This window comes from Marmota monax, unplaced genomic scaffold (assembly GCF_021218885.2).
Source record: "Marmota monax isolate L192 unplaced genomic scaffold, Marmota_monax_Labrador192_F-V1.1 WCK01_AAM20220418_F8-fsc00081, whole genome shotgun sequence".
In the NCBI taxonomy this organism is placed as follows: domain Eukaryota; kingdom Metazoa; phylum Chordata; class Mammalia; order Rodentia; family Sciuridae; genus Marmota; species Marmota monax.
The window spans coordinates 4,801,172-4,814,081 of record NW_026695234.1 but is presented as its reverse complement, the minus strand read 5'-3'; the positions used below and the strand labels follow the sequence as shown (position 1 = coordinate 4,814,081).

Sequence of the window (12,910 nt, the reverse complement as noted above, 5' to 3'; positions counted from 1 at the left end):
GCAAGGGAAGGGACTGGGAAAATTGAAGCTAAAAGGCAAGAGCCCAAGATCTGGCCCCATTTGCCATGGACACATTGTGGGATGCTGAAAAGACCACTTGAGTGCTGTGGGCTGGGTTTCACTGAATGACTACCAGAATGGGAACAGGGCCCCGGACCTCACACCAATGCCTACAGCCCTGTGGAAGCATGGAGACGCCAGCACGACCACAGGGGCGACTCCCGGCCATGCCCACTCTTCCCATTCCCAGTGGCCCCTGCCTGTCCTCGCACCTGGCCCGGAGCCCTGGGATGGTGGAGGAGGGGGTATCAGGGGCCGGTCAGGCAGCAGCTCGTCGTCTGAGGTGGCGATGGTCTTGATAGCATTGTGGTAGAGCGGGGTGGAGCTGGGCATGGCGTACTTGGACATCTGGGACATCATCAGTGACAGGGGGTTCTGGGAAGGTGTGGGATCTGGGGAGGAAGTGAATGGTAGGCTGGGGTTCATGAGGCCGCTGGGAGGATTGGCAGGAGGTGCTGAGGAGCTGCTCCGGGGGCCGCTAGGCGGGAGGGCACCTATAGAAGCAGGGAGACAAAGAAAGTGGGGAGTGACTGGGGAGGGTAAAGTGAATTTGCTGCTCTTATTAGGGGTTTAGGAAGAGGTCAGCCTACCAAATCTCCACCTAACTCCACCGGGCACAGCTACAGTCCCACTGAACACAGGCCCCTCACAACCACCACAGCCCACCCATACTCAAAGCAATTCCTATAGCCTCAGGGACCCAGGCAGTGGGGCGATCCCAAGTCCCAAGTGTGACCCCTCAAAATGCCTGGGACGTGTACATGGTGCCTCAGACAAAGTTCAACACCACTACCACCACCTGACCCAGCCCATGCCTACCCACCACAGAGGTGCCCAACTGGAGTCCAGCAACCCCGCTGGCCTATCCAGCTGACTCACCCTGTTCCATGTTGCCCAGGGTGGAAGAAGAGTTCATGTTGAGAGGCGGCTGCTTATTCTGGGAGACCCCAGGGCTGGGCATGGCTGTCTTGGGCGAAGCCACCCAGCCTGGAGAAGGCACCGCCATGGAGGGAGACTTGAGCCTGCTTGGTGAGCCGGTGGGTGAACGGACATTGAGGGAGGAGCTGAGGACCTGGGGCGATTTGAGAGGTCCTGGAGGGTTAGCGGAAGGCAAGGGCACCATCTGCGAGGGAGTCTGGGGTGACTTGAGGTTGGCGGAGGGTGAAGTGACCAGGGGTGAGTGCACCTGGCTAAGGGTGGGTGACTTTAGGTGCCCCATGCCCGGCGAGCCCATCTGATTAATACTGATGGTGAGGTCTGAGGGCCGTCTGCCCAGTCCCCGACTGGGGGCTGAATGCACAGACCCAGGAGGAGGATTGGATGCAGGGGGCAAAGGCATGTGGCTGAGCCGAGTGGTGCCCACAGTGCCCATGGGCATTGAGCTCTGGTCAGGGCTAAACATGTCTTGGGTATTGCCCAAGTCCTGGGGCATGGCTTGGTAGGGTGCCTGGCCCCCAGAGAATCCTTGCTGGCCCTGGTTGGGAAACTGTGAAGGCATTAGCATCTTCTGTGGACCGCCCATCATGCCACTGCTATTCTGAGCCCGAACCCGGGCCATCTCCTCAGGACTGAGGCCCTGAGGCCCCATCATGTCCCCAGGACCCCGCATCTTCTGTGACATCAGCATCTGTTGCTGCGGGGTCATCTGCACGTTCAGGTTCATGTTCATGTTCATGTTCACGTTCATGTTCATGTTGAGGTTGCCTGGCCCCATGGGTGGGTCCACCTCCCTCAGCCCAGTCTGCCCCATGGGTGGGCTCAGGAGGCCACGACCTCCACCAAACTCCATGCCCATAGGTGTTCCCGCCAGGCCTTCACCACCAGACATCTGCCCAGGAAACATGGAAGGATCCATCTGTCGGTGTGCTTGCATCATCCGCTCCATCTCCATGCTCTGCCCCATGCCGCTGCTGGCCATACCCAGGGGCCGCTGCATGCCCATCGACCGCTTTTCCAGCAACTGGTGCCGTAGCAGCTCCTCCCTAACCCGAGGGGTCATGAATCGCTCCGCCTCACCCTGCCCACCTGGGTAGGGCACAGCATTCTGGGCAAAATTGCCGGGTCCCCCCATAGGGGGCAAGTCTTCAGTCCAGCCCATGCCTGGCCTCACAGGCCTCTGCATGGCATTCATGGGTACCTCCATGGGCATACTCTGCATGCCCCCAAACCCAGGCACCCGTTGCATCTGGTTGCCTGGGAAACGGGGACCAGGGAAGGGAGGTCCTCCCCGGAGCTGCATGGGATCTTGGACGTCCATGGGCCCCCGCAGCTGTGCGCCCATTCCAGGTGGCCACTGGTCCCCAGGCTTGCTGTGGTAGGGAGGCGGGGGCCCCCTCACCATCATGCCTCCCATGCCCATCATGTCCTGCAGAGGGCGACCCCCGTGCAGTCCAATCTGCTCCTCTTTCCGCCGCTTTTCCTCATAGTACTCTTCCTGCAGCTTGCGCCATGCCACTTGCTCAGGCGTCAGGCTATCCTGGCCTAGCCTCTGCATCATCATGTTCATCTGCTGGCCCATGTCCCCTCCTGGGGGGTGCCCAGGCACTTCATGCTCCAGTGGTGGACCCCCGAGGCTCTGTGTCTGTGAAATCATGGACTGCAAGGGTTCCTCATACTTCTTTAGCCCACTAGGAGGGGCTGTGGGTGGCTGCTGGGGGGCAGGAGGGGCTTGTGCTGGTGGGCCCCCCTCACTGGCTGCTCCTGGGGGCCCCTTGAGGAAGGGCTCAGTCTCTCCACTGCGGAGCAGCAGCCGCTCAATGTCTCTCAGCGTCTGCAGGGAACGCTCCCGATGCTCTAGCTGCTCTTTGGACAGGCCCTCGGAGCCCACCAGGCTGCGCTGCCCATTGCCGGTGGGTGCAGCCTCCCCCAGCAGGGTGGGGCCAGGGGCACTGCTGGGGTCTCCTCCGGGAGGCAGAGGGTTGTTTGTGGTGGCAGCTGTTGGGGTGTTAGGGTGGGTGCCCCCAGTCCCACCACCTGTGCTGGCAGCTCCCACTGAGTTGGGGGCCAAGTCCTGACTGGTATCCTCAGGAGGTCCCTCCGGGGGCAGAGCAGGTGGGGCACTGCCAGGGGCTGGGGGTGGTGGCGGCGGCAGCGGAGGTGGCTGGGACTGTGGGGTACCTGCTGACGGTGTGCTCAAGGGCAGTGGTTCCGGGGTGGGTGGCACTTTGGGGGCCTGCAGGTGGACAAAAGCAGAGTGTAAGATAGGTAAGGGACATCCTAATCAATCTCAGAGCCAAACCAGGCACCACACTCACCTGGTCAAGCTTGGCCCGGGGCACATTCTGCTGGTGGTAGGCAAGGATGGAGTCTGCCCGGCCCTGCAACACGGCCTCTGCAGCCCTGCAGCAGAGAACCAGGCATGGTCAGCTCAGAGAGGTGGGTAGGAGGGAGCCCCCCACCTCACCCAGCCTACCCTGCCCCCCTGTACACGCTCACTTGGAACCCCAGGCTGAGGGGCACTGGGCAGACACAGCAGACCTGGTCTCCTCTGAGGCACTTACGTGTTGGCCAGGTGTGTGGTGAAGACGTACACGAACTGCGAGGGAGGCTTTCCAGGGACACCCCCGCCCCCACCCCCGGGGGCATCAGGACGAAGGCCTGGTGGGGGGCCATGTGGAGGGCCTGGCGCGCTGCTCTCGTTCAGGGGCAGTTGGGCAGTTTGGCCGGGACCCAGCTGTGGGGCCGCCATGGCTGGGTCTGCTACATTACAATCTGCAAAAAGAGAGAGGAAAGGAAAGGGGTGAGTGTCTCAGATTCAAGGAGAATCAGCTGGCATCTCCTGCCCAGGAAGCCCACTGCCTCCCAGTGCCTTTCTGAGGGTCCTTTGTTCCTTCAGTCTGGTATATTCACCAATCTTGTTTGCCAAAGCTCAGTCCTTGCCCAGGATGGTAAGAGTGGTGTCCACAGGGAGAGGAGGGAGAGGGAAAATGTGGCCCTTACCAATAGGCTCCCACATGCCTGGTGTTCTGCTGGATACTTACAGTTGTGATTTCATGTAATTGACACACCTTTGGAAGGAATGCATCACACTCTAGGTTACAGAGGAGGAAACAAGCCTGGCAGGGATGAACTGACTCACCTAAGGTCACACACCCAGCTAATGCGGAGCCAGGATTTGAACCCAGGATAGGCATACCAAAGTCCTCCTTAGCTATTCTGACCCTTCCTGCTGTGGTCTGTGTGTGTGTGTGTCCATGTACCGTCTAGTAACTCAGGCACAGAGAAAGCAAAGAAGTTTCGTGAACTGATGATTCAATGATTCATCCTAGCCCCACCACTAACTGACTTGGTGATTTATGAATAAGACATGTTCTCCCTCTAAGCCTCAGCTTCTTCACCTACACAATGGGAACACTATTTAACCAGCCTGTACAAGGGATAGATCAAAGAAATATATTTACTATGTCACAAGTAAAAAAAAAAAAAATCCATTTGAAAAATGGAGAAGGTTAGAAAGGCTATGTAGAAAAATAAACTATTTTCCCTCTCCTCTCACAAAACAGTAAATGCAGACTCTGGTCACCAAGAATTATGTGGGGATTTCTCCCCACCAACAACCAATCAATCAATTCTGCAGGAGCAGACTCCAGCTGGGTGGCCTCTAGTTCAATTCTAACATTATCTACCTGCAATAGCATTTGATTGAACAAGTTAAAGGCTCCAGCCCACAAGACCAATACCACCACCACCACCACTACCACCACCTCTTCCCCCACCTGATTCCAATGCCAAGCCAACTGCAAGCCCTGGGTTGTCTACCTCTGAACAACCTGCAAACTGGCATTCCCAGGACCCACTCCTGAGATTCTACTAATCTGCTAAAGCAGCTCACAGAACTCAGGGAAACATTTTACTTCCCTTTACTGGTTTATATCATAAAAGACATTACAAAAGAGACAGATGAAGAACTGCAGAGGGCAAGGCATGAGGGAAGGGGTGCACAGCTTCCACCCTCTTTCCACAGGTGCAAACTTCCAGGAACCACCATGTTATATAACTGTATAATCTATATAATATACCAAAGCGGCCACGGGTGGTCAGCTCAACCCTCAGTCTCCCCTGCCCCGCAGATTAGAGAATGGGACAGAGAGTCCAATCCTGCCTTGGTCTGTCCAGAGACCAGTCCCCATACAGAAGCTACCTAAGAGCTGCCAGCCACCAGTGAACTAATTAGCATATAAAAACACACATCACTGAGGAGATTCCAAAGATTTGAGGAGTTGTATGCCAGGAAATAGGGCAAGATCAAATACATATTTCATAATATCACGGGCTGACACACTGGGAACACTCCCAGAATAGAACCGCTACTCTCAGCACCAAAAGTTCTATTCCATAGCCACAAACTTGACTCTCAGTCCTAGCCTACAAAAGATCCACAACTGGATATCAATGGGTCTAGGTAAGTGGGTGGACCCATTCCCATGCCAAGATAAACCAGTCAAAGGCCCTGGCCTGCAGACAATAACAGTACTGTCAGGTAACACAAGACCACCGCCTAAAGCTGCCTCCCTGTGCCAGGCTAGGGGCACCCTCCGATAGCTCATCATCAGGATCCCTTCTTGGATAAACCTCTGATTGACCCACCACATATTGGCTCTGCTCTGGACCCTGTTTCCCCAATTTCACATAGAAAAGCAGAACCAAAAGTTTGTCCTGGGGGAGACATGAGAACAGACCTCAATGATGAGGGCTGCCCTGGGAAGTAGACAATATAAACTCAGCATGCATAACAGGCTCCTGGCTACAAGGCATGGGGAGGGAGTCAGAGTTTATATCAATAAGGAACTTTCTAGTACAACAATAAAAATACAAGTTAATGCTGTTCTAAGTGTGTTACATGTATGAACTTACTCCTCTTACCTCTTATCTTTGAGATAAAGATTATTATTTTGGTGGGGGGGTACTGGGAATTGAACTCAGGGGCACTCAACCACTGAGCCACATCCCCAGCCCTATTTTGTGTTTTATTTAGAGACAGGGATTCACTGAGTTGCTTAGCACCTTGCTTTTGCTGAGGCTGCCTTTGAACTTGCAATCCTCCTGCCTCAGCTTCCCAAGCTGGGATTACAGACATATGCCACCACACTGGGCAAAGATTATAGAGGAGAAACTGAGGTCCTTTCCCAAAATTTATACAAATAACAAGTGGTTGGGCTGGGGTTGTGGCTCAGCGGTAGAGCATTCACCTAGCACGTTCACCTAGCACGTTCAAGGCCCAGGGTTTGATCCTCAGCACTACATAAAAATAAATAAAATAAAGGTATTGTGTCCAACTACAACTAAAAAATAAATATTAAAAAAAAAAAAGTGGAGGCTCTAGGATGCAACCTAGGCAGTCTGATCTCTGACCTTATGCTATTAATGTCAGCACTGTTCTGCCCCTCCATTAAGAACTCTTCAAGAATCCAATAGCATTAAAACTAAAATAGTCATTGTGGTTTGGTATGGAATTTTAGTATAATTTCTTTGCGCCTACCTATGTTTTCCAAAGTTTCTACAAGGTGTAGTCTAATATTACAAAAGTGAATGAGAAGTGTGGGAGGGGTCCTCTCCTAGGAAGCAGTGAAGGTTCTACCATTGAAGGATTTAGCCAGAGGCCAAGGGCCACCAGGCAGTCCCACCTGAGAGAGGGGACCTGGGACTAGATAGTCTTTGAAATCTCAGCCAGCGTTTTCCCTCCCCAACATGGTGCAATCATTCCACATTTGCCGTTTCCTCCTCTGCAATAAGGATGTAAGGATTCAATGAAGTGGCCAGTATATTTTTTCTTTCTCCTTTCTATGGTCCCTAACTTCAAGAAGTTCACAACTTAACATTCTCTGATGTTTCTTTATTTCTATTTTTTCTTTTAGGTTTTTTTTTTTTTTTTTGGTACTGGGGATTGAACCCAGGGTGCTTAACACTGTCTACATCCCCAGACCCTTTTTTCTTTTTAAATATTTTTTTTAGATGTTGATGGACCTTTATTTATTTATTTGCAGTGCTGAGAATCGAACTCAGTGCCTCACCCATGCCAGGCAAGTGTGTTACCACTAAGCCACAATCCCAGCCCCCCAGACCCTTTTTCATATTTTATTTTGGACAGGATCTCGCTAAGTTGCTGAGGCTGTCCTCGAACTTGTGATCCTCCTGCCTCTGTCTTCCAAGTCACTAGGATTACAGGTGTGTGGCATCATCCCCAGCTTCTGGCTAGTTTCTTATGCATTAAGTTGCCCCCAACCCCATAAAAAAAAAAAAAAAAGATGTAAATTTTGAAGGAAAAGCGCCAAATAAATTAATGCAGGCTTCCTAAGGTCAGTGGCTGTGCCCGTTCTCCCCATCACTCACGAAGGCCCAGGTATTGATCGATAAAAGAACATTGATCGATAAAAGAACGTGAGGAGTGGGCATCTATCCACAACCACCACTCCTCTTCCTAGTAACACACCCCAGGTACTTGCTGGAGTCAGTCAGAGATTAGGAAAGGGCACCAGAGATCCAGCCAAGTGTCAACTCACACCCAGGCTTAGCACTGCTTTGCACAGCGGATCCAACTTGTCCAAACTCCCAGTGAGGTTGGAGCCTCACCTCTCTCTGCTGACCAGTAGATGGCAGCATAGGCCAGGAATTCATGGTAAAGGTTCAGGTGAGTTGGACAGGAAAGTAGCCACCTAAGAGAGCCCCACCCCACAGGGGTCCCTAAGGAGAGACAACCACTGAGCGCAGGGAAGGTAGAGGCTAGAGACAGTTCAGGAGACAGTCTAAGAGGTAGATAGGAGAGAGGAAGCCTGGAATCCTGGCTCTTGGTATTTTTTCCCAGACTCAAGTAGGAGGCTTCCTTAGGGCAGCTATCCCTGGGGAAACCATGAGCCACAGCATCATGGCATCAATGGACACTCACTGTGGGTGGCCCCAATGGGCTTGTCATCCTCTTCACTGTCAGGTCCAGAGCACCATTCGTCCCCACTGTATGGCTGCTTCCGCTCCAGGACACAGCGCCGCTTACTCCGGGGTGCCACCTCTGCTCAGGCAGGATGCAGGCAGGCAGGGGTAAGACTGAGTGCACAGAGGTCCTGTTCTCCCCAACCCAGGGTCCCTCCCAAGCCCGTTCTCCAGATGCCACACCCCAGAGGGCACTGCCCAGACCATGGTGGGCACTTTGCCAGTTCATAGCCCCCACCACACCACCATTTGTTTCTGATTTCTGTCTCCAGCCCCAGCTGCTTGTCTCCCCTCCCCCCCCAACACCAAGCACAGCATAATCCCCAACCACAACTGGTTCTAATTAGGGCTGGGGGGGGGAGGGGGAAGCTGCATCCACCCTTCCAGGCCCCAGTGCCTGTTCCCAAACAGTTCCCACTAGCCAGGAGCCAGGCGACCAGGAGGTTTTGGGAGGTGTGTGGGTCTGTGGTGGGAAGGCAGGACAGAATGAGACCAGAAGCCCATCATTCTATGTGGCCCTTCCACGGGTGGGATGGGGATAAGGGAAAGGTGCCAGTGCATAAATACTGAAGAGACATGGGATGAGGATTAGGCAAGGGGGCAGAGAGATGGTCTCCTGGCCAATTTAGGCTTGGATTAGATGTTGCAAAGGTTTTGAGGATAATGAAATGAGGTACCTTTGGCCTCTGAATCCAGGGATGGGGTCCCAGCCTCCCGCTGCTCTCCAGAGTCCACAGACACGCTCCGCTCCCGCTTCACCTTGCCCTTGTGCGAGCTGAAAGAGGGCACCCCTGCTTGGGGGTTCTTCAGACTTGAGTTGCTAGGTGAGATCTGGTTGGCTTTGGCCCCATGGCTCCCCGCCCCCACGCCCTTCGAGCCCAGGTTGCAGGTGGGTCCTTGGTTCACATTCTGGTGCTGGGATTGGGCCCCGCCATTCCCTGTCTTGCCATGATTGGTCAATTTATTTTCTGGGTGCATTGGCTTGGCTGGGGCAGGGGGGCAGTGGCCGCGGGGAGACAGCGGCGGGCTCCCTGGAGCTTCTCTCCTCCTGGGGTGGGGTAACCTGGGAGAAGGTAGGAGAGATGTGAAAAGTTAACCTTACTAGGGGCTAGGTATGCCTGGATTTTAATTGTCTCATCCTGTTTTAATTAATGGTGAATATGGGGGGATGAGTAGTATCAAGACCACCAGCTATTCCCTATGTCCCTCCATGGACCCTCAGACAAGAGTTGATGCCCTTGCCCACCTTGGGGAGGGGAGATGGGGCAACCTCCCCACAGCTCCCACAATTCAAATGAAAACCAGGTCTGCAGTTGACAGAAATTGCCCACTACAGGCCCAGTATCCATCAGACTGCAAACTTCTCTGGCAAACCTGTCCCCCAGCACCTAACCAATACTTTAGCACCCTCTCTTCTAGGGTTTACTGTCTTCAGATTCTTTCTGAGGTCCCAAACCTCAACTCCCATGTGTCCCAACACAGACAGAGAAGGAACACAGGACCTGTGCGACACTGCTCATGTCCCAGCCCTACTCCCCTGGGGAGGTAGGGAAAGCACACTTGAGAGTGGTACCCACTGGTCCAGACAGCTCCCCAGAACAAGAGGGGAAGACCTGAAGAGGGTGGGCCGGCAGGCCTGGCGGGCAGGCAGGAGCAGGAGGGGGGAGGGGAGCGGCGTGTCAAGCAGACGGGAGTGCAGCTTGAAGCCAAGGATTCCTGCAGCCTAGACTGCGGGCCCTTTAAGCTCCAGCCCGCTCCCCCCACCGCCTCCCCCTCCCCGGAGACCTATTAATAGCCGCTGGAAAGATCACATCACGGGAGAGGATATTTATCCCCCCTCATTCCACACCAGCTCAGATTTATTTCAGCTCTGCTGTCCTGCTGCTGCCGCCTGGCCCTGTCTGCCGGCTTCTCCAGGAGAGGAGGAGGGAGGCAGGCACCACCCCCACTCCAGCCTCCACCCTCAGCTAGACTGAGGCCAGGGGGCGCCATCGGACCCCACAGTAGGGTGGATGGGGGTCTGCTCTAACCGTTTTTGGAGGGAAGAGCTAGAAGGGACCAGAAGCAGCAGGCATAGCTGACTGCCAGTCCCCGCTGACCCCTGGGCCTGGGTGCTAAGGTTGGCAGCGGCTCCTGCCTGGGGCTAGGCCTTCTTCCCACTCCACCCCCGCTGTAGTCCACTGGTGGCTCGGGAGCCAGGTGTCCAGGTGGACTTGCTCCCCAAACCAGCACAGCTCGGTCCCATCACCACTGGACCCTTCCCTTCCCCGCTCTCCACACACATATCCCGCCCTCCACGTCACCCACACACCTTGTCTTGTTAGCCAGGATCCTCATGGCTCCCACACACAGTGGGGCTACGGCCCCTGTGCGTGCCCAGGGCCCAGCCAGGTACTCGGTACTGAAGCACGGACTGCAGCAACAAGCCCCAAAGAGAAAACTTGTGACTTGGGGAGGGGGTATGAGAGGGGGAGGGGAGAAGGGAGGACCCAATAGCCCTGAGACTAGGGAACTGGATAAGGTAGGGTGGGACTGGAAAAGGAAGACTACGAGATCGGGTCACGATCCTAAGGACCAGTCCTAACCCCATCCCTCCCGCACCTTGCCCTCAGGGAGCTTGCAGTCTCCAGCAAGCCACCCTGGCCCCCCACGGGATGCAGACGCAGAATTCACTAAAAGGCTAGGTTGCAAAGGTGCCGCGTGGGGCGGCCGCGAGGTCTGCTCAGGGCCCCTGGGGGACTCCCGCTCCCTGACACGCCCCTCACCCTAGGCTCGGGAATCCCTCACGCCCCGCCCCAACGCTGCGCCCAGTCCCTGGGCGCTCCAGCCGCCGAGGGGCCCGGGGTGGGGGGCAATGCCCCGCCCCCAGCTCGAGGCCTAGCCCGTGCCCATCCCAGCAGGCCCAGGCGGGCAGCGAGAGGCCTGGCGGGGCCCCGGGGCTGCAGCTGGGCTCTTCTGGAGACCAGTAACGCTGGCTCAGATTCCTCCCCGACCGCAAGAATGCAGGAGCCTCCCCTCCCCCCGCCCTGCACCCCCACCCCGCCCCCTTCGGCAGAGCCCCAGCGGAGAGGCAGAGCGAGCAAGCGACAGAGCCAGCGAGGCAGCGAGCAGGGAGCAGGAGGAGGACAGGGCTGCAGCGTGGTTCTTCACGGCCTGCGCGCGCGGACAGACACACGGACAAGTCCCGCGAGGGGCTTTGCGCGCGCCGGCCGGCGGCGGGCTCTTGGCGCGGTGGGGCTGGGGCTCAGAGACCCACAAGTACCCGAACTCTGACTCACACTCTCACAGCTCACACGTGGACAGGGAGACAAAGACACGCACGGAGCCCAGGAAACTAGAGGCGCGCTCACGGCCAGCCCGTGGAAGTATGCGGGAGGCCCCAGCAGCGCTGCTGGGACAGGAGCCACCGACCACTGTGGAGCGCACAGACACCGGGCCGCCAGCGAGCCGAGTGGGAGCTCAAGGACTCATTGAGCAGATGCGAAGACTGAGGCCCCGCTAAGAGGGAGCCATAGAAAGTTGAGCTTTACAGTCACAAAGAAACACACAGGGCCATAGATACACCAACAAACAGACTTAGACAAACACAGACGCCTCACCCAACCACCCCCTGCTCGGTCCCCTCCCCCTCCTTCAGCAGCAGATCCCGGTAAAAGGTGGGGGAGGGAAGGGGAGGAGTCTTGGCCTCAGGAGCGTTGTCCGGTGACAGGCCTTACCAGACACACCCGTGCACACTCCCGCAGCTCCCTGTGTGGCTGCGGGAACCTAGTCTGGGACCTCGGGTGGAGGGGGCCCCACCCGCCACCCTGTGGGAGTCTAACCCTAACTTCACCCAAGAACACATAGACTTTCCCACTCCAGCCGTACCTCTAGAGAGAAAGGCTCCTCAGGGAAGGTTCCAAAGTCCATAGCCAGGCTGGGAAGAAAACCCACCCCCACCCTGGCGCCTAAGCCCGCATCACAACCAGGGAAAAGCAGAGGCAGAAGTCACTGGAGACACCTGGGCTTAGGGATGGGCCTATGGTTGAAAGGTATTCCAGGCTCTCACCTCACCCCCTGGTGGATTTTCAAAACTACCCCCATTTCACAATGAGGAAACTGAGGTCTGGGGTAAGGAAATAATTTGCTTTTGGTTCAGGTGACAGCATTGGTACAGGACCCCAGGCACTGCTTTGTCACCTGGGAGCCATGACTGTTCATCTGAGCCTACACCAGATAAGCGGACTTACTACATTCCAGTTGCTGTGTCCCATCCAGTGTAAGGGGGTCAGGGTAGGGCAAAGGCCACCCACTAACTTCTATTAACAACCTCAAAATTTGGGAACCTGTAATATTTGTAGAGGAGCTGGTAGAAAATTAGTCCTCTCCAGTGGCCCCAGTGAGGCTAAGGCTCCTCTCCAGAAGATTCTTTGAGTTGCCCTCTCCTCTAGGCCTCCACTCCCTGCTCCCACCCAGCCCCAGTGCGAGCTGAGTCAAGCACGGATGAGTCAGGACTTTCCCATCTCACACCTCCCCCCTCAACCCCTCAGGAGTTGGCCCCAGCTCCCAAAGACCCCCTCCTCCTTCACACAGTCCCAGAAGACACTGGGAAGACCTGGCCAGGGAAGGCAGGAGAGCTGATTCCTGGTGGGAGGTTTTTAAACAATGAAGGGGCCTTCCTAGCAGTAGGTCTGGAGCCCCTGAGACAGTGAAAAGAAAGGAAGGGAACTCTGGGAACGGTCACTTTTGGGCAATAGGGTGGGGGGAGGCGACGTGTGCTCACAAACAGGGAGCAGGTGCAAGTCACCTGAGTGAAAGGCCAGTAGCATACCCAGAAAAATGTGCCTCCAGGCAAGATGGCTGAGAAAGCCTAAGATCACTGCCCTGGCTGTGTAACAAGAGGGTGGGAGCCAGCTGCCTAAGGGTCAAAATGGGCCTGACCCCAGGT

At 55.8% G+C, this 12,910-nt stretch overlaps 1 protein-coding gene across 5 annotated transcripts in view; it reads right to left on the bottom strand.

The window, feature by feature from the left end:
- Positions 1-12,910, bottom strand: part of Bcl9l (BCL9 like) — a 29,845-nt gene that overhangs the window by 3,474 nt on the left and 13,461 nt on the right. For 3 of the 5 annotated variants that reach the window (XM_046438576.2, XM_046438575.2, XM_046438577.2), the window contains 7 exons: positions 10,295-10,396; positions 8,661-9,046; positions 7,943-8,062; positions 3,561-3,771; positions 3,315-3,399; positions 940-3,232; positions 273-554 (listed from right to left, as the gene is read on the bottom strand). In XM_046438576.2, coding sequence (XP_046294532.1) covers positions 273-554; positions 940-3,232; positions 3,315-3,399; positions 3,561-3,771; positions 7,943-8,062; positions 8,661-9,046; positions 10,295-10,320 — 3,403 coding nt within the window. In that variant the 5' untranslated portion in view covers positions 10,321-10,396. The remainder of the gene's footprint in view (positions 1-272; positions 555-939; positions 3,233-3,314; positions 3,400-3,560; positions 3,772-7,942; positions 8,063-8,660; positions 9,047-10,294; positions 10,397-12,910) is intronic. The other 2 variants (XM_046438579.2, XM_046438580.2) reach the window with 1 other exon arrangement.